Source organism: Neomonachus schauinslandi, chromosome 9 (assembly GCF_002201575.2).
Source record: "Neomonachus schauinslandi chromosome 9, ASM220157v2, whole genome shotgun sequence".
Lineage (NCBI taxonomy): Eukaryota > Metazoa > Chordata > Mammalia > Carnivora > Phocidae > Neomonachus > Neomonachus schauinslandi.
The window spans coordinates 98,526,710-98,547,837 of NC_058411.1; the positions used below are offsets into that span (position 1 = coordinate 98,526,710).

Here is a 21,128-nt window from a genome sequence, read left to right on the forward strand (position 1 = left end):
TCCATTGCAAAGAACAGAGCAGAAAATGTTTCCATTCATGGGTGCGGAGAATGGTGTGCCAGTTAATCAGAGCTTTTCGGGCCTCATCCAACACCTTCCAGAGGGGTGTTGTATTTGTACATATGTCTTTCCTTTGGCATTAGGATCCCACCTGCTTTAACCCCACAAAGGCTTGGCTTCCTTATTCTGCCACTCATTTGACTGTGTAGCAGGTTTTTCCTGATTCTCCCACAATTAATTCTATTTGCTTGTCTCTGTGTGTTTCTGCTTTCTGCCTGCCCTCGGGCCTCCTGGTGGCACTTCTGTTTCCCTTCACGGGTACCGCCTTCTAACCTCTCCTGGTTTTTGGCTCTTTCAGAGAACCAACAAGTGAATTAGTCGCTTAATAAAAAAAAATTTTCCCCCAAGTATAATTGGATCAGCTTGGTGTTAGATGCCCTTTATCTTTGCAAGATTGCGCAGACAACCGTCTGTATGACATTGTGAACGGAAAGTTGAGCCCACGAGAGTACAGGTTTCCCCCAACTATGCGAAGGTAGAATGTGCCCAGGAAAACTTTCATAAGCCACATGGTGTAAAGGGAAGGGTATCCCCACTTTCTGAAAGTTTCTGTTAAGCCACTTTGTTTTTTTGAAAGACCTACATTAGTACAGTAACAGTCTTTTTGGTAAAAGTGAAAATCCTCTTTGGATTTAACACACACTAACATAGGTCTTTTTTTTTCTCTTTTAAAGATTTTATTTATTTATTTGACAGAGAGAGACACAGCGAGAGAAGGAACACAAGCAGGGGGAGTGGGAGAGGGAGAAGCAGGCTCCCCGTGGAACAGGGAGCCCAACACAGGGCTTGATCCTATGACCCATGAGATCATGACCTGAGCCGAAATCAAGAGTCAGACACTTAACTGACTGAGCCACCCAGGCACCCCCTGAACTGTGTTTTTCATGTGAAACGAGATGATGGTGGTGGTGTGGGGATGAGGGAGGTGGTGGTAGAGAGAATGGGAATTAGAGCTCCTGTTCTGTGTTCTGCAGGCTTCAGACCATCTTTTTCTTACTTCCCTGAAACATGAACCTTTTTCATACCTATGATTCTAAATGTCCCTGAATTAAGAAACATCTTCTGTATGAGTTAGGAATTTGTGGATGACTGCTCATATCAGAGACCTGAAAAAGTAGTGACTACATTAGTTATCTCTCCCTTCTATAAATGAAACCTAGAAGCAGGTAGTCCAAAACTGGTGAAATGGCTCCATGGCATTACTTTCAACTCATGGCTTCCACTTTCAATGTTGCCTCAAGGTCCTAGATAGTTGCTGAAGCTCCAGCCATTACATCTGCATTCATGAGTTCCCAAAGAAGGAAAAGAAGAAGGGCTTAATCTCTCCTTTTAAAAAAAAAATTTATTTAAATTCAATTAGCCAACATATAGTACATTGTTAGTTTTTGATGTAGTGTTCAATGATTCATTAGTTGTATATAACTCCCAGTGCTCATCACATCACATGCTCTCCTTAATACCCATCACCTGGTTACCTCATCCCTCCACTCACTTCCCCTTCTGCAATCCTCAGTTTGTTTCCCAGAGTCAAGAGTCTGTCATTGTCTTTCTCTCTGATTTCTTCCCATTTAGTTTTCCTTCCCTTCCCCTATGATCCTCTGTGCTATTTTTTATGTTCCACAAATGAGTGAAACCATATGATAATTATCTTTCTCTGATTGACTTATTTCACTTAGCATAATACCCCCAGTCCCATCCATGTCGATGTAAATGGTAGGTATTCATCCTTTCTGATGTTTGCCTCTCCTTTTTGAAGAACTTTCCTAGAAGTCCCATTTCTTACTTCCAATGATATTTTTGTTTATGATTTCCATATAGTCAAATCTGTCTTTTGTTTATAATTTTCTGGTCCTGGTGTAATAAAAAGAACTTCCTAACTCAGGTATCATAAAAATACTCTATATACTATCTGGAAATTTTAGAACTGCTTTTTCTTTTTTTTAATTTTTTAAATAGATTTTATTTATTTGAGAGAGAGAGAGAAAGAGAGCACAAGCTGGGGCAGGGGAGGGAAGAGGTAGAGGGAGAAACAGACTCCTTGCTGAGCAGGGAGCCTGATGTGGGGCTCGATCCCAGGACGCTGGGATTATGACCTGAGCCAAAGGCAGATGCTTAACTGACTGAGCCTCCCAGGCTCCCTGTTTTTTCTTTTTAAATCTGAAATTTATGTTTATAGTGTGGGATAGGGATCTAACATGCTTTTCCCAAATGGCTGCTCTAAGGGAACATTTTCTTTAACCCATATATTTGTTCAACCTATAGCCACTAGCCAAGACCCTTCCCTAGACAATGCAGGAGGCAACCAAGCACATTCTTTTTTTTTTTTTTTTTCCTTAGATTTCATTAAGACCCATACTCAGGGGCGCCTGGGTGGCTCAGTCAGTTAAGCATCTGCCTTTGGCTCATGTCATGATCCCAGGGTCCTGGGATGGAACCCCACACTGGGCTCCCTGCTCAGCAAGGAGTCTGCTTCTCTCTCTGCCCCTCTCCCCCAACTCTCGTGCTCTGTCTCACTATCTCAAATAAATAAATAAAATCTTAAAAAAACAAAACAAAACCCATACTCATTTGTTTGCACTTGTATTTCTAATCATCCTTTTTTAGTTTTAACCTCTGGGCATCTGGTATATCCAGTATCTATCTCTGTTTGCACTCACACCTGGCATTATGATCTATTTTCACATATTTCTCCAACATAAGACTATGAGCACCTTGAAAGTAGAGACTGTCTTTTTTATTTTTTAAAGATTTTATTTATTTATTTGAGAGAGAGATAGCAAGAGAGCACAAGTGGGGAGGAGAGGGAGAAGCAAGCTCCTCACTGAGCAGGGAGCCCGATGTGGGACTCGATCCCAGGACCCCAAGATCATAACCTGAGCTGAAGGCAGACACTTAACTGACTGAGCCACCCAGGCACCCCCAAAGTAGAGACTGTCTTAATCAACTCTGTATCTCCAGCATTAGAACTTAGCAACCTCCTCAATCAACAATTGTTAAGTGGGGTGAATGCAGGAAACACTGTCATGTCACTTACCATTCATTGTTGGTTCCATTCAGGTTCCTTCTTAATGACACAATGGGAGGCACCTTAATCTCATTAATGTTTCCAAATCTCTTTTTGCAGGCTATTTTTGAGAAAGTTTCCTAAGCAAAATTAATCCCTTGAATGCTGTTTGGATTTCAGTTCGCTTCAGCGTGTTGGATTACATTTTTGTGCACAGCTTACTTCCAGGAGTCTCTACGTATTAATTCCAGTAACTACAGGTGACCCTCAAACAACACGGGGGTTAGAGGTGCTGCCCCTCCCCCTCCCACACAATCAAAACTCCGTGTCTAACTTCTGCCTCCCCAAAAACTTAACTAATAGCCTACTGTTGACCAGAAACCTTACCGATAACCTAAACAGTTGATTAACACATATTTTGTATGTCATATGCATTGTATGCTGTATTCTTTTTTTTTTTTTTTTAAGATTTTATTTATTTATTTGACAGAGAGAGACACAGCGAGAGAGGGAACACAAGCAGGGGGAGTGGGAGAGGGAGAAGCAGGCTTCCCGCCGAGCAGGGAGCCCAATGAGGGGCTCGATCCCAGGACCCTGGGATCATGACCTGAGCCGAAGGCAGACGCTTAACGACTGAGCCACCCAGGCGCCCCTTTAATTTTTTTAATTAACATATAACGTATTATTTGTTTCAGGGATACAGGTCTGTGATTCATCATTCTTACATAATTCACAGCGCTCGCCATAGCATATACCCTCCCCAATGTCCATCATTCAGCTGCCCCATCCCTCCCACCCCCCTCCACTCCCTCAACCCTTAGTTTGTTTCCCGAGATTAAGAGTCTCTTATGGTTTGTCTCCCTCTCTGGTTTCGTCTTGTTCCATTTTCCCCTCCCTTCCCCTATGATCCTCTGCCTTGTTTCTCAAATTCCACGTATCAGTGAGATCATATGATAATTGCCTTTCTCTGATTGACTTATTTCGCTTAGCAGAATACCCTCTAGTTCCATCCACATCGTTGCAAATGGCAAGATTTCATTTTTTTAAAAAAAGATTTTATTTATTCGACAGAGAGATAGCACAAGTAGGCAGAGAGGCAGGCAGAGGGAGAGGGAGAAGCAGGCCTCCTGCTGAGCAGGGAGCCCGATGTGGGGTTCGATCCCAGGACCCTGGGATCATGACCTGAGCTGAAGGCAGACCCTTAAGTGACTGAGCCACCCAGGCGCCCCATGGCAAGATTTCATTTTTTCAATGGCTGCATAATATTCCATCGTGTGTATATATCACGTCTTCTTTATCCATTCATCTGTTGATGGACATCTTGGCTCTTTTCATAGTTTGGCTATTGTGGACATTGCTGCTATAAACATCGGGGTTCACGTACCCTTTCGGATCCCTACTTTTGTATCTTTGGGGTAAATACCTACTAGTGCAATTGCTGGGTCATAGGTAGCTCTATTTTCAACCTTTTGAGGAACCTCCATACTGTTTTCCAGAGTGGCTGCACCAGCTTGCATTCCCACCAACAGTGTAGGAGGGTTCCCCTTTCTCTGCATCCTCACCAACATCTGTCGTTTCCTGACTTGTTAATTTTAGCCATTCTGACTGGTGTGAGGTGGTATCTCATTGAGGTTTTGATTTGGATTTCCCTGATGCCGAGTGATGTTGATGTATGCTATATTCTTACACTAAAGTAAGCTAGAGAAAAGAAAAGGTTATGAAGAAAATCATAAGGAAGAGAAAACACATATATGGTACTGAACTGTAAGAAATTCATATGTAAGTGGACCCACAGAGTTCAAAACTCTCTTGGTCAAGGGTCAGTCGTACCTGTAAGCCGAAGTTCCAAGACTGTAGTACTTAGAGGACGCTCCCAGGGACACTGAGGTAGCTGTCCATTCAGGAAACATTTTGAGGGAATCTACCATCTGCAGGATGTCACGCTAGCCTGGGCGGGGAGGCAGAGCGGAGTCAGGAGCTCAGGGTGCCACAGTGAGGTCCAGTGCATTTTGACAGGTTTATGAGGTGAGCGGATAGAAAACATGGCTTGTGGCTGCCCTCTGGGTCTGTGGTGCTGAGGAGTGGGCAGCCTGGCTTTGGTACAAAGGGGACACCACCCAAACAGGGAGCACAGAAGTCCTCCTTCACAATTTAGCAGATGATCTGCCCTGGGACTGTGCGTAGGAAGGAGCAAGTGGGATTGTGTCCACCTGAGGAGAGGGCTTTCTTTCCTACTTTGGGAAGTCTCCTCTGCATTTAGCAAATAGGTACAGACTGAATTCTGCAGGGGGAGGGGAGGGTTTCCTTTTTCTTTCTTGAATCTCTTTTCCCTTTTACTCCAGGTTGTGGGGTGTGTCCAGGGCACCCTGTCAGCCCTGAATCGAGATAGAGTTGATCCTATCGGGTCTTTTAACCACTTCTGTGTGGCCAGATATCATAGCCCCATTTTCCCCAGGATCCCACTGACCTAGAACCTATAATAGAAGCTCAAAGCACCTGAGCCCCATCTTCCTCAGAACCTTGGCTCCTTTCAAACCCCAGCTCCAGCCCATCCAGTAACACATTAACTTGGCTTAGTGCCTGCTTATCTGTTCTTCCTTTCTGCCTCCCTGAGTCACATTCTCCTCTCTGTCAGCCAGTGGGGTGACCCTTGCTGTCTGCTGGGACATTTCTGGGAAGCCTTAGAGTCCCATGCTGGGTGCTGAGTGAGCAAGGACATGATTTCCAGGAGCTACAGCCTAATGAGAAGACGAAGCTGATACTTCGCAGAGGTAAACATCACCATATAAAATAATTGAAAGGGGGTATCTGCCAATTTGTTAATTCAGTTTAAAATGGTTGGCTTCTGGCTACGCAGGCCCTCCTCTGACCCTATTGTTAGGACTGTAGGGGTCCCCGAACCTCCATCCAAGTTAATGCTAAACTCCCCTGGATTCTTCCAGATTTACCCTGATGAGCCTGGCTTAGTTTCTCTGTTCCCTATTGATAGAACTCCTAGCCCTTCCCACAAACATCTAAGGATTTTTAATTTAAAACTCAGGGGATGCAAGCAAAGCTATTTGCCCAGCGGGGAGGCTCAACTCATGAGTCTTACTGTTTCTGAAGTAGCAAAGATAGCTATGGTCATCATGGGAACTCAGGCCTGTGTTGGACATTCTTATGATCTGGTTTCATGTTGCTTTTATTTTTGATAGTCGAGAAAGGTGAGTGCCCTCATCATTTTCAGAAAGTGCTTGGGACTTCTAACTGTCCTCCTGTCATCCTGAACTCTCAGATACATTTGCCTCCAGGATCCTCTGGCTCTGCCTTTTCGTCTCAGCAGGGGTAAAAGAAACCTTATAATGAAGGGGTTCCGGGCTCCGGGTCTGGGTTCCTGCCTTGAAAAGAGCCTGGTTCCCAGGCACTCTGGGACTGGGCCCTCCCTCTTGCCTGTGCTCTACTTTCTTTTCAAGGCCAGCATGGACTTAAAGGGTGGAAGCTGTGACCATCCCAAATGTCCCTCTGAGTGACCTCTGCAGGTTGCCTGGCTCATGATTTCCCTGTACCTCCAGCCATCCTGTCCCCTTGCCTACACCTCCTGGTCTCAGCTGCAGCTCATCCCTCAGCTCTGCAGTGCTCCCACTGACCACCTACAACGCAGTCTCTTCCAGGGCACAGAGAAGGGGATGATTTCAGGTCTTTTCACTGGTCTACCCAACTGGCAACATTACCAGCGTCAGTACTTTTGCTTGGTCCAGAGTTCAAGAGTGTTACTTATACCGTCCTTGAGCTATTCTGTGAGTAAAAGAGGCCTTTGTGGGCTGGCAGGAGCCTCTGTAACCCTCATCAAGGGCCTACATATGCCAGGTATTAAGCCAAGTCTTTCATATGTGTTGCCATGTTTAATCCTCACAACCATCCTATAGAATAGGTATTGGTATTAGTCCCAGTTACACAAAGGAAGTCAGGGAAGCATAGACAGATTACAGAATTTGCCCATGATCACGCAGCTAGAAAGTGACAGAGCCAGGATTCAGACCTCGCTCTGTCTTGCCAAAACTCAGGTAAGCCTGTAACTACTACCCACTTGGTATTACTAATATGAAGATTATCTCAGCAAACTATATCTACAATTTGTTAATGTTTTAAAAATTTAAATTCAATTAACATACAGTGTATTATTAGTTTCAGGGGGAGATTTTAGTGATTCATGAGTTGCATATAACACCCAGTGCTCATTACTTCACGTGCCCTCCTTAATGCCCATCACCCAGTTACCCCATCCCCCCACCTACCTCCCCTCCAGCAACCCTCAGTTTGTTTCCTAGAGTTAAGAGTCTCTTATGGTTTGTCTCCCTTTCTGATTTTGTCTTGTTTTACAAGGTGTTAATGTTATGTTAGCATATATTTAGCAAATAAGCATGGATGCCTATTTTGGTTACCTTAACAGTCAAATATTCAAAATATTTTCTTTTTATTGAGAGATTGTGTGATATGATTTTTATGGGAAAGAAGGTGGGACTTTGAGGGGCCCATCAAAGGAAAGTCATATATAAAGAAATTGGAGAATTTTTTGTAGATTGAGATACCCAGACAAGCGTTTGCCCTTTAATCCTGTTTGCCTCAGAAATGTCACAGCTCAAAACCGAGAGCCACACAGACTCTGAATGACGGAAGCTGACAGAAGACAGTGCCAGCGGAGTAGGGCCAATAAAAGCGGGAGCACAGATGACCCGATTTGGCTCCCTTGCCAATGGCCTGTCTCCATCTATAGTCAGAAACAGACAGAAGAGGTCTAAAAAAAGAAAAGACCTAAGTTCCCTAGGCTGTACTGGGGGCCGCATAAACACTTCTTGTAGGAAGAAGGTAACTGTGACCGATCTCAGTTATTATGCTACTGTCTTCAGATGAAGCCCACATTTTGGAATCAGGATTTCTGCTTTGCCGGCTCTGCCCCCCTATTAGGCTCGGCCAACAGGGGGCGCTGGAGGGAGCCGGTAGGGCTGGAGGCGGGACTTCCTGCTTGCTTCCTGTCCGCTACTTCCTGCTTCTGTGAGCATCACCATGTCAACGCCTGTTTACCTCCCAGGGGCAGTTTCTTTATGTAACTGCACTGAATCCAGTTACAGTAACGGTGTGCAGAGACGTCAGCGGCCTCGGGAGAGGTTGGGATCTCAGCCTGGGGGTCCTCCTCCAAGGTCAGAGACCCCAGCACCAGTTGAGTAGTTGGTGGTGTACCCCTCTCAGAGGTCTTGAGTTTCAGCTTGTTGGCACCCTTCTTCCCAAATTTTAAATTAAAAAATTCCCCAATCTTGTCTTCCTTCCTCCAGCCTAGGAGTGGTAGCTACTTCCATCAATTTCTACTTCCTTAATTTAGGGTGTTCTCACACCACCTCCCTCCACCCTACAGTTATCTATTAACCTTTATATCTAGTTAAGTTCTTTATATTAAATTTGAGCTCTCAAATATTTGGCCAGGAATGCTTTGTTAGAGCGGGGGTTGGGTTCAGGAGAGAAACAGTGGCAAACAGAGTGAGCAGCTTTGAAGAAGGCATTTTCCACCCTGTGTTTCCCAAACCACCCCATGGGGTGCTCACTGATGTCTGGCGGTCTATAGCACTAATTCATTCCTTCCACTGCCAAGACCCTAGACTCACAGACATCAGTGAGAACTGGAACCCTGTGGGTATTTCTACAACTCACAGATTATTAACAATAATGAATGACAGGTAAATGGATTTTTTTTTTTTAAGCAGTTGTCATTTGGAGCACAAACTCTGGTTTTTAAGTAAAAACTTTTTTTAAGTAAAAAACTTTTTTAAGCAACGTTTTTAAGTAAAGGTGTGTTTTTTTTGTAAAAAAAATTTTTTTTTGTAAAAAAAACCCTTTTTTTTTTTTAAGTATAAAAGTTTTTTGTTTTTGTTTTTATTGCTTCGCTCTTGTAATGTTCAGGGAGTGATACTTGGATTCCAGGGGCATGCCTGTGTTTCTATGGTTCCTTGCTAAGGGGTATGGGGTGGGAAAGCTTTCAAGTTCTTGTGTGAGCCTTGACAGGTTTTTATGAATGGTTTTGTGGCAGGAGAGCATGGTTACAAACTGGGCTGTTCTGGTTGAAATACCTGTTAGCTGGGCACCTGGGTGGCTCAGTCAGTTAAGCGTCCGAATCTTGGTTTTGGCTCAGGTCACGATCTCAGGGTCCTGGGATTGAGCCCCATGTGGGGCTCCCTGCTCAGTGGGGAGCCTGCTTCTCCCTCTCCCTCTGCCATGCCCCCTGCTTGTTCTCGCTCTCTCTCTGTCAAATAAATAAATGAAATCTTAACAAACAACAACAACAAAACCATGAAAGAAATACCTGCTTGCAGATACTGCCGGCGTTTTCTTCCTGCCTTATTCACCTCCCTGAATGACTAGTGCTTGAGAATATGCTCCTGCATACTTGTGAGCTTGTGCCCTTATCTGAGAGGAGGAAGTTGGAAGGTGAGTGATAGAGCCACCTGCCGCTCTCTCATTTGCAGAGATTGAGGAGGAGCCTGAGACTGTTCATGGACATCCTGTGAATATCAGAAACCATATTTTGGAGGGGTTAGAAGAAGGGGATATGGTGTTCACATTTGCTTCCACTGGATTCCAAACAATCTTCCCTTGGAGACACATACACCCTGGCAAGTGATCTTTCCTAAGCAAGAACAAAGCTATTAAGAAGGTGAGAATTTTCTTAATCTTCCGTTTTTTTCTTCTTCTTAGATTCCCATAAAAAGTTACGACCAAGGGCGCCTGGGTGGCTCAGTCGTTAAGCGTCTGCCTTCGGCTCAGGTCATGATCTCAGGGTCCTGGGATCGAGCCCCACATCGGGCTCCCTGCTCAGCAGGAAGCCTGCTTCTCCCTCTCCCACTCCCCCTGCTTGTGTTCCTGCTCTCGCTGTCTCTCTGTTAAATAAATAAATAAAATCTTAAAAAAAAAAAAAGTTACGACCAAGAAGGACACCATCTTATGCTTAGAAAGAGGACACAACAAAGGAAAACAGTCTTTGTCGGGAGGATTTGTCACATTTTGTTTCTCTCCTGTAAGGGATTTTTTCTTTATATCATCTGGTTTTCTTTAATGGTATCCAGAACCCTGTATTGTATTATTTAAAAGGTGGCTATGGTTTGAAGGAAGAAGTATTGGCCTTGCAGACAAAAAAACTGGGGATGAGACCCATATTTGCTTCTTAAAATATACATGATATTTGGCAAGTTATTTAGCATTTGTTTTCCTATCTGTGAAAGAGGCCTAGTAATACTACACTTCAGGTATGTTGTGAAGATTAAATTGGACAATGTAAAGAAATATTTCTGGCCCATAGAAAGCGCTCATTAATTATTGTGTATGCATAGTTCTCTGTGTCTCTGAGTGTAGATATATTTTAAATTTGGATTGACTGAGTTATCTCTATGAATGATTCCAATGCATTTGTTGGATCATATCCAATTTTTTGTACTTCTTTAAGAACATTTTTTAAAAAGGGTGCCTAGATACCACATCTAACCAATGAATTCTATGTGGTGAAAGCAGCCTAATACACAAATTGCCAAACACGAGCAAGATATGTACTTTTTATTTTATTTATTTATTTTTAAAAGTTTAATTATTTTTAAATAATCTCCACACCCAACGTGGAGCTCAAACTCATGACCCTGAGATCAAGAGTTGCATGCTCTCCCAACTGAGCCAGCCAGATGCCCCTGTACTTTTTCTTTTAAAAGGATTTAAATCTTTGGATTTCTAGAACAGATGCTGAGAGTCTGAATTTCATGGAGTGTCTCTCTAGGCTGATTAGGAATTCTAGGCCCCAGATAAGAGCTATGTTAGAAACAGGGTGGTAAAGGGTTGGGGGGGAAGATGGAGGAATGAAAGGCGGGCAGGGACTTCCTCTTATTCATTACACCTCAACGTCAGCAGGTGCTCAGTTCTGCTTCCCTTTCCTTTTCTCTTGGGGCAGAGGTGGAGCCAGATCCTGATCCCAGCATGAATGGCTTGTTTGTAGGGTCAGATTATAGACCTCTGTCAACAAGCCAGGGATAAGAGGTTCCTAGGCAGGTCTTGACTGAGGATATTTGTCTAGAGAAGAAATATCCCTTTGGAGTTGAGCTTGATGTTTCTGTGAATACATTCAGGGTTAGTTTGTAATTGAAGGCATTTTGTTCTGTCCAAGGATTCCATCCTCCTCCTCCTTCCCTGTGCCCCAACTGATGGTTTCTCATTCCATGAAGATGGTTTGGTGGAAGAAGAAGCCCTTTCGGCAGCATCACCTGTGGGCCCTGGGCTGCTATATGCTGCTGGCCGTGGTTGCTCTGAGGTTTTCTCTCAGGTTGAAATGTGACTTTGAATCCCTGGATCTGGAGTCCAGGGACTTTCAGAGCCAGCCCTGTAGGGACATCTTGTACAAGTCCCTGAAGCTGCCAGCAAAGAGATCCATCAACTGTTCTGGAATCATCCGAGGGGACCAGCAGGCAGTGACAGAGGCTCTCCTGGACAACCTGGAGGTCAAGAAGAAGCGGGAGCCCTTCACAGACACCGACTACCTTAACATGACCAGAGACTGTGAGCACTTTAAGGCCGAAAGGAAGTTCATACGGTTCCCTCTGAGCAAAGAAGAGTTAGACTTCCCTATTGCATACTCTATGGTGGTCCATGAGAAGATCGAGAACTTTGAAAGACTGCTGCGAGCTTTGTATGCCCCTCAGAACATATACTGTGTCCATGTGGATGAGAAATCCCCAGAAACTTTCAAGGAGGCAGTCAAGGCGATTGTGTCGTGCTTCCCAAATGTCTTCATAGCCAGTAAGTTGGTTCGGGTGGTTTATGCCTCCTGGTCCAGGGTGCAGGCTGACCTAAACTGTATGGAGGACTTGCTCCAGAGCTCAGTGCCGTGGAGATACTTACTGAATACATGTGGGACGGACTTTCCTATAAAGACCAATGCTGAGATGGTCCTGGCCCTCAAGATGTTGAATGGGAAGAACAGTATGGAGTCAGAAAAACCTACTGAGTACAAAAGGTCTCGCTGGACATATCACTATGAGGTGACAGATGCATTGTACATAACCAGCAAGATGAAGGATCCTCCCCCGGATAATATACCTATGTTCACAGGGAATGCCTATATTGTGGCTTCTCGAGATTTTGTCCGGCATGTCTTGGAGAACCCCAAGTCCCAAAGACTGATCGAGTGGGTGAAAGACACCTATAGCCCCGATGAACATCTGTGGGCCACCCTTCAGCGTGCACCGTGGATGCCGGGTTCTATTCCCTACCACCCCAAGTTTCACATCTCTGACATGACAGCCATTGCCAGGCTGGTCAAGTGGCAAAACCATGAGGGAGACATCAGTATGGGGGCACCTTATGCACCTTGCTCTGGGATCCACCAGCGGTCTGTCTGTGTTTATGGAACTGGGGACCTGCATTGGATTCTTCAAAACCATCACCTGTTGGCTAACAAGTTTGACCCAAAGGTGGATGACAATGTTCTTCAGTGCTTAGAAGAGTACTTACGTTATAAGGCCATCTATGGGACTGAACTCTGAGATACCCTATCAGAGAAGTGCTCCCTGTGGGGCAGGAACATGTGCAAACATGCCCAGGGGGTGCTGGGACAGTGGGGTGGGGGACCGGGGCTCTGGAATCCTTGGCATCCCCAAGTCAGGGGTTTGCTATGGGAGTGCGGGTAAGTAGATCTCCTGCCTTACAACTTGCTGTCCCAGGTGAACACTGGGTGTGCACTCACCCCACTCCTAATAGCTCCCCCACTGACATTCTTCCAGAGTCCGAGTACGAGCCAGCTATTTGGGAGAGGAAGGGAGGGCAGTGTGGCAGGGGACCCGGATTTCAGTTGAATGCTTGGTGTCTGCTTTTCTACTCTGTGGAGACACGGTTCTAATAATTCTAGGCTTGGTAGTGGGGGTGGGGTGGGACTTTAATGGAAAGAGGGGGCCTTTTGTATTATTAACTTAAAAATAAATAGCTCTTGATTCAAAGCCCTTACCTCTACTTTTTGTCTAGTAAGCCAGAGATAAGATAAAAGTGGAAACCTTTTTCTCATAACTAATCTCCATTATTCCACAGGGCTCATGGCAGGGTGTCTAAATAGCAGATTCAAAAGAATATAGAGGAACAGAACTGATTCTTTCATTATTAAAAGCCCTCCTCATTTTGTTTACATTGAAAGATTCATGACTTCTCTGTAAGAGAAAAAGCAGGGCAGTTTAACCAGTTTAACCACCCATATCCTTATGAGACAGTTAACAGCACTAATTTGCCAGCTTCACAGCCAAAGCTTAATGTTCTATAACAAAGATAAAAGCGATTTTGGTAAGGCCACCGTATAATTTATTGTCCAAACGGGAACACATTTCAGCGGGGGCAGGGTGCTGGACTAGTAATAGTTATGTTGGGAAACAAGAATGAACTAGGACCGTCTGGCTAAAGCAGGGAGTCTGGGCATCCCAAGTTAGGCCTCGTTAGTCAAATGTCTGTCTTAAGTATAGGAATGGAAGTGTCACTATTTGTAGTTCTGGGATTTATACATTTCCTTGTGGGGAGACCGTTGTGTGTGTATTCTCTCCCCCACCCCCAATAAATGTTACCCAGTGAAAGATTTCTTTCTGAAGCTCCAGAGACAAGTGTCAGACAATTGGAAGGCAATTGGCTCTTCGTCAGACGCTTCTGTGAGGGGTGAGGGATGTTATATAAAAAGACAGGCATATCTTTTTTTTTTTTTTTAAGATTTTATTTATTTATTTGAGAGAGAGAGTGAGAGAGAGAAAGAGCACAAGAGGGGGGAGCGGGAGAGGGAGAAGCAGACTCCCCGCTGAGCAGGGAGCCCGATGCGGGACTCGATCCCGGGACTCCAGGATCATGACCTGAGCCGAAGGCAGTCGCCTAGCCAACTGAGCCACCCAGGCGCCCCAAAAGACAGGCATATCTTATACAGAGTGCAGCTGATCTTCTGCTTGCACTGTGCTCTGGGAAAGGGATGTATGCACAAGTTAATGTAACTTGAATGAACCTATGATGTCATGATGTCACTAACACATTCATCAATGATTGTGATTCACTTAATCAAGTTTTCTCTCAGTCGACTTTCCCTGCAATCCACGTATTCTGACATAGTTATCACTGTGTCTGACACAGTGAATCTTGTATTTATAAGTTGTTACTTGTAAGGTTGTACTCCTTTGGTAATGGGCATCGCCACCCCACCTTACCTATACTGCAGTATTCGTCCTCTTCCCCTTGCTCCCAGCCCCGCCAGAGATGACCAATGAATGGTCACGTGCTCAGCAGATGAGCCCTGTGAGGTCCGTCCCCAGCTGTGGGGATCATGGGCCTCTCCACCTACTAGCCTTTGTGACTGTCCTTGTTCCTCCTGGGGGCGGGGGGCGAGGTTGGAAGACAGTGCCCTGCTGCTGTGGGAAGTGGGCACATGTTTCCCTGAGTGCATGTGTTCTGAGAAAAGAACTCGGGTCTTTGGTCTCATGGTCAATTTCCTCTATCAGTTTTAGTGTGAAATAAATTGTAATTTTGAAATATAAATTAAAAAGATAAAAATGTGAACTTGTCATTTTGGGGGGAATAAGTTGTTGGAATTTTCCAAGCACTGAAATTTTCTCTAGAAATATATTCGGGTGAATAGGAGGTGCTCTTTATTTAATGACATGAGGTCTTCATATCAGAAGGGTCAAATTTCTCCATAATTTGTTTAGTGTATTTTAGAAATCATAATGATTAAATCATCATATCTATTGATTTTTCCTTCCTGAGTCATATCTGTTTCTTTAACCTTTGATCAAGAAAAATCATAAGTGAGTTGAGCAATGTTTGTATTACCTCTGAGTTTGAATATTTCCTCTCTTTGATTTTGGTAAGCATTGCTTTAATAACTATATTTTTGTTGCGCACTCTGCCTATTGTAATCTTTGCTCTTGATTGAGTGAAAATTTAAGGAAGGAAGAAAAGGTAGGCTCAGTTGATTAAGCGTCTGCCTTTGACTCAGGTCATGATCTCAGGGTCCTGGGATTGAGCCCTACATTGGGCTCCCTGTTCAGCGGGGAGTCTGCTTCTCCCTCTCCCTCTGCCTGCCACTCCCCCTGCTTGTGCTCTCTCTCTCTCTTAAATAAATAAATCTTTAAAGAGAATTTAAAAATAAAATGGAAAGAACAATTAAATACACTGCCTACCTTAGTTGGACTGAAGGCCTGTTCTTCTTTCTTCCATTCAGTCAGTCATTTATTACAAAGATGCTTAAGCTATAGTTCCCATCTCTATGAAGCCTGAGTATATGACAAGGATTGACATAACTCCTGTGTTCATTCCACAAATAGTAACTAAGCTCTTACTATTTACTGGGCATTGTTCATGACACTGGGGGATAGAGCAGTCAACAAAACAGAAATCCTCAAGCTCCTGTTGTTCACATATTGTCAGGAAACTGCCTGTAAACAGGTAAGTAATACATACTTACATTAGAAGGAGGCAGTGCTAGAGAGAAATTGAAGGAAGTGATAGAGACCTTAGGAGAGCGGGGTGGAAAGGGAGAGTGCTTAACCATTGTAAATGCTATGGGCAGGGAGGCCCTCGATGAAAAAGCGGCATTTGAGTCAAGATCTGAAAAGGATGAAGGTATGATCCATGAGGATAAATGGGGGAAGAGCCTTCTAGGCCAAGAGGAGACTTGCAAGGCCCTGAAGTAGGAGCTGGTCTGCCTCGTTTGAGGAGTGGCAAGGAGGCCATGGAGTAGAGGTAACAGTACAGGGAGAAGGGTCTACCGTGAAGGCTCTTGTAACCTATTACATGGAATTTGTCTTTGAGCGAAACAGGCCACCCGAAGGTTTTGAGCAGAGGACTGACCTGATCTGGTTAACATTTTAATGCTGCACCGAGAACAGACTGGTGGGGGGTTTGGTTGTGTGTGTGTTGGGGGGGAGCAGGGAGGCCAGCTAGGAGGTTATGGCAATAATCCTGGCACCTAGCGATACTGGCTTAGACCAGGGGAAGACAGGAGTTTGATGTTGCACATACAAAATTGGAGGTGCCTGTTAGACATCTGGGTAGAGATGCTGAGGAGACGAATGTGTGAGGAACCTGAGTGGGAGAAAGATCCAGACTGGAGACACTTTGTTGGCATTCCTCCACTTACACAGTGTGTATATGACACTGGATAAGAAAACAGAGAAGAAGCCCCTAGATGAGTTCTGAGGCTCTCCAAAATGAGAGGTCAGGGAGATAAGGTGGAACCCATAAAAGAGAGTTGGAACGAAGCAGCTAGTGTGGTAGAAGGCATATTGGGTATGCAGTGTTCTGGAAGCCTAGAGGAGAAAGTGATTTGAGAAAGAGGGAGTTGATGGTTATGCCTCAAGTGGCTGAAAATCATGGAAGATGAGGATGAAGAAGTGACCGTTGGACTTAACAATGGATGAGAAGATCAACCTTTGTGGAGCATGGAGGGGAGAACATGATTGGAGTGGTTCCAAGAAGAGTATTAGAACAAATTTGGAATCAGCAAGTATAGATTATTGTTTTGAGTTTTGCTTTAGCCTAAGAGAAGGGGAAAAACTACAGTAACTGAGGGATGAGAAGGTGGTCTTAAAAATTAGAAAAGTGAGCGCGTGTTTGTAGGTTGATGGGAAAGATCTCGTCGAGAGAAAAGGTGTAGGAACGAGACGGGAGACCAGAGTGGCATCCTTGTGAAGAGAGGGGGTAATTCTGTGGGGGCACAGGAGGAAAGGCCTGTCTTTGACGGAAGCATGAACAACAGTTCGCCCCAGTAACAGGAGTGAAGGCAGGGAGGATGGGCTCGGATGCCCATAGATGGGTCCACGTGGTAGTGTCAGTTTGTGGAGTGTCTTTCTCTCCTTTCATTAACATTTTATCTGAGGTATAATACACATACAGGAAAGTACAAAAATCCCAAATCTATAGCTCAATAATTTTTACAAAATGAACACACCTGCGTAACTAGAACCCGGGTCGGGAAATGGAACGTCGTCAGCAATCCAGAGTGCTCCTGTATCCCTTTCCAGTTACTCCCCACGCTGCTGCAAAGGTGCCTGCAGTCCTGACACCATGGATGATCTTGCCTGCCTTTGAATTTCTTGTAAGTACCATATGTGCTCTTGCTTAGGGCTCCTTCACCTCGATAGGAGTCTTACCTATGTTGCTGTGGGCAGCGGTAGTTCATTTATCCTCTCTGCTGTGTAATACTCCATTATACGAATATGCCATAGTTTATTCATTCTAGTGTTAATGAACATTTGGGCTGTTTCTAGCTTTTGTCTGAGTTAGGCTCCTGCGAACCTTCTGGAACCTGTTTTATAGACAACATGTATACGTTTCAGTTGGGTATACATCTAGGGGAGAAACTCATGCTTGACATTAGTGAATGGTGTCATGCAGTTTTACAACATGACCTACCCATTCAGCTCCCACCAGCAAGGTGTGAAAGTTCCATTTGCTTCCTCATTACTACAGGCATCCCTTGCCTTATTGCGTTTCGCTGAATTGTGCTTCTTTTTCACACAAATTGAAGGTTCGTGGCAATTCTACGTCGAGGGAGTCTTGTGGTGCTGTTTTTCCAACAGTGTTTGCTCACTTTATGTCTGCGTCACATGTTGGTAATTCTTGGCACTACTTCAAACTTTTTCATTATTATTTGTTACGGTAATCAGCGGTTTTTTGAGATGGAATCTACTGGTGAAGATGCTGTTAAGATTGTTGAAATGAGGGCGCCTGGGTGGCTCAGTTGGTTAAGCGACTGCCTTCGGCTCAGGTCATGATCCTGGAGTCCCGGGATCGAGTCCCGCATCGGGCTCCCTGCTCGGCGGGGAGTCTGCTTCTCCCTCTGCCCCTCCCCCCTCTCATGTGCTCTCTCTCATTCTCTCTCTCTGAAATAAATAAATAAAATCTTAAAAAAAAAAAAAGATTGTTGAAATGACAACAAAGGGTTTAGAATATTATTACATACATTTAGTTGATAAATCAGCGGCCAGAGGACTGACTCCAATTTTGAAGGAAGTACTGTGAGTAAAATGCCGTCAAACTGCTTTGCATGCTGCAGGGAAATTCTTTGTGAAAGGAAGAGTCAGTTGATGGGGCAAACTTCGTCATTGTCTTATTTTAAGAAGCTGCCACAGCCACCCCAACTTCAGCAACCCCCATCCTGATCAGTCAGCAGCTATCATCAAGGCAAAGACCTTCCACCAGCAAAAATTTGCTGAAAGCTCAGAGGATGGTTAGCATTTTATTTTTTAGCAATAAAGTATTTTCATATTAAGGTATGTACTTTTTTTGACATAATTCTGTTGCACACCCAACAGACCACAATGTAGCATAATTGTTACTTTTATATGCACCGGGGAACCAAAAAAATTAATTTGACTTTATTGCGGTATTTGCTATATTGCGGTGGTCTGGCACCCAACTCGCAGTATCTCTGAGGAATGCCTATATTACTATCTGGCTTTGTCATTTTAGCCATTCTGGTGAGTGGTGGTGGTATCAGATTGTGGTTTTAATTTGCATTTGATGACTAATGATGTTAAGTAGCTTTTCCTATGTTTATTAGCCATTTGGATGTCTTGGAAGTTCTCTTTTGATTATTACCTTTATTTTGTTCAGTGAAATAAAGAGCAAGGTGATTTTATCAGATGAGGATGGAGGAGATATTGGAAGTGTTTGGGAAGAGGAGAAGGTATGATTGAGTCAAATTGGAAACTGGAAAAGAAGCCAGACCAAGCGGGGGGAAATGATGCCAGGCAGCATTAAGGATCCAATGACATTAAGGAGAGTGAGTCTAAAAAGAAATCAGCCATTCATCCACATTCAGCAGCAAGAGTACAGGCATATAGAGCAGGATTTACCCAGGTTCATGATTTATCCAAGCAAGTACGAGAGAGAGGCAAAGGAGTTGATGTTATGTGCTAGGGAGTGATCATAATGATAGGCCATGAAATTTAATTGGAGTAAGGTGGGAGGACAGAGGATGATGCTGAAATGATATAAGGGGTATAGTGGACAGTCGTGTTCTTCATGTGTTGGGACTGCTTTGAAGTGAGGGATTAGTTCTATTTCAAGAAGTCTCTTAAAGGTTTACAGAAACAGTGACATTTGAACCCTCTTAAATCTTTATAGATTTCTCCTTGTGCCTTTTTTTTTTTTATATTTTTGGCAATTTGTTGAAAAAAACTCTAGGTCCTTTCCCTCTATAGTTTCCTATATTTAGGATTCTGCTGATAGGATCCCATCAGTTTTTATCACTGAACATATTCCTGTCCCAAATATTTCTTGTAAACTGGTACTTAGATCTAGGCTTCAGCAGACTCAGTTTTGAAATTTTGTCAAGAGAATGTCATAGATGGTATTTTGTATTTCTTGTTGCATCCCATCAGGAGGCACATGTGTCTTTTTTTTTTTTTTTTTTAATGATGGGATTAATTGAACTGTGGGGTTTGGATGTTGTCAGACTGATTATGAATTCCCCATAACCTTCTCTCACCTAATTGTTTCAGCAGCCATTGATGATCATTGCTGCTATTTCATAATGGATTGCAAAATGGAGACATCTTAATTCTACAACTCTTTCTTTAAATTTTTTTGTAAAGCAAAACGTTTCTAACGGTATTATTCCACTGAAGTAATTTCGCATTGTCAGCTTTTAGAACACTGAATAGTTTACCTACTGACAAATCGGTGTACATAGAGAGGGCATTGGTATCATTTAAAAAAAATATTTGTTTACTTATTTTAGAGAAAGTGCAGTGGGGGAAGGGGCAGAGGGAGAGGGAGAATCCCAAGCAGACTCCAAGCTGAACATGGAGTCTGATGTGGAGCTCGCTCTCACGGCCCTGAGATCATGACCTGAGCTGAAATCAAGAGTTGGACGCTTATCCGACTGAGCGACCCAGGCGCCCCGTGAGTATTGGTATCATTTTTGAACTCATGGTTTAAAAATGTAATTTATATGCTGTGATTCACTGCAGTTATTTTGATGCTCAAAATGCTCCATCTTAGGCTAGTGTATTATTTTCCTATGGCTACGGTACCAAATTATCACAAATTTGGTGGCTTAAAACAACAAAATTTTATTGTTTCACAGTCCTGGAGACCAGAAACCCAAAATCCGTTTCACTGGGCTAAAATCAAGGCGTCGGCAAGGCTATGCTCCCTCTGAAGGCTGTAGGGGAGAACCTGTTCCTTGCCTCTTCTAGCTCCTGGTAGCTGCCGGTAGTCCTTGGCTTGTAGCCACATCACACCAATCAACTTCCATGGTCACATGGCTTTCTCTTCTGTGTGGCAGATCTTCTTCTGCATCCCTCTCATAAAGTTCTATAGGATTGCATTTAGGACATACCCTGAAGATCCTATATTCTCCCCATCTCAAAATCCTTAATCACATTTGCGAAATCTTTGCTGTATAAGGAAACATATTTTCCAAGGATTAGGACCTGATATCATTGGGGGCCATTATACAGCCTACTAAAGCTAGTGAGAGCCCTTTAAAGTTGGGCTTTAAGATCCCCAAAACTGTGTCTTTTTGACAGGACTCCAGTGATTTTTGATAACTGCCTTATTTCCTGATACAAGACGCCTTTCCAGGGTCTTTAAATATTTCTCATCCCTTACCTTTAATCAGCCATTCTTCAAGGAGGTGGTGGTGTTTTTGTTTTTGTTTTTGTTTTCAAGTATGAATGGCATTTATAAACCACAATTTGGGCATTAGGAATGCTCTTTGCTAGTGAGTTGTCCACTGAATCAAAGGGCCCAGGAATCAGGGGATGGGGGACAGTGAGAATGACTCTTCTCAATATTACATCTAATAACCTGCTCACAGAATTTTGGCTTCTGTACGTACAACTCCAGGGTCTGCTGGTTGGGTTCCCAAGGGAGGAAATATGTCCACTAGGAAATGAACAGTGCTCTCAATGAACTGGAAATTGAGATTCCCATTTGGGCATTTAGGGTTCTTGTGCCACTGAACCAAAGGGAAAAGGGGCTCATTGTATTGACTGGGGCGCTTGATCTCAATTATCAAGGGAAATATGGCTGT

The 21,128-nt window shown here is 43.8% G+C and overlaps 1 protein-coding gene across 1 annotated transcript; it reads left to right on the forward strand.

Annotated features, from left to right (window-relative positions):
* The first annotated feature begins 11,289 nt into the window (after positions 1–11,289).
* GCNT3 (glucosaminyl (N-acetyl) transferase 3, mucin type) lies at positions 11,290–12,652 on the forward strand. Its single transcript, XM_021694018.1, has one exon. It carries the CDS (start codon positions 11,290–11,292, stop codon positions 12,610–12,612), a length of 1,323 nt encoding a protein of 440 aa, XP_021549693.1. The 3' UTR covers positions 12,613–12,652.
* The last annotated feature ends 8,476 nt before the right edge of the window (positions 12,653–21,128 follow it).

What these genes read in the sequence shown, in the direction of transcription:
- GCNT3 (XM_021694018.1), top strand. Translation starts at nt 11,290, where the DNA reads ATGAAGATGGTTTGGTGGAAGAAGAAGCCCTTTCGGCAGCATCACCTG.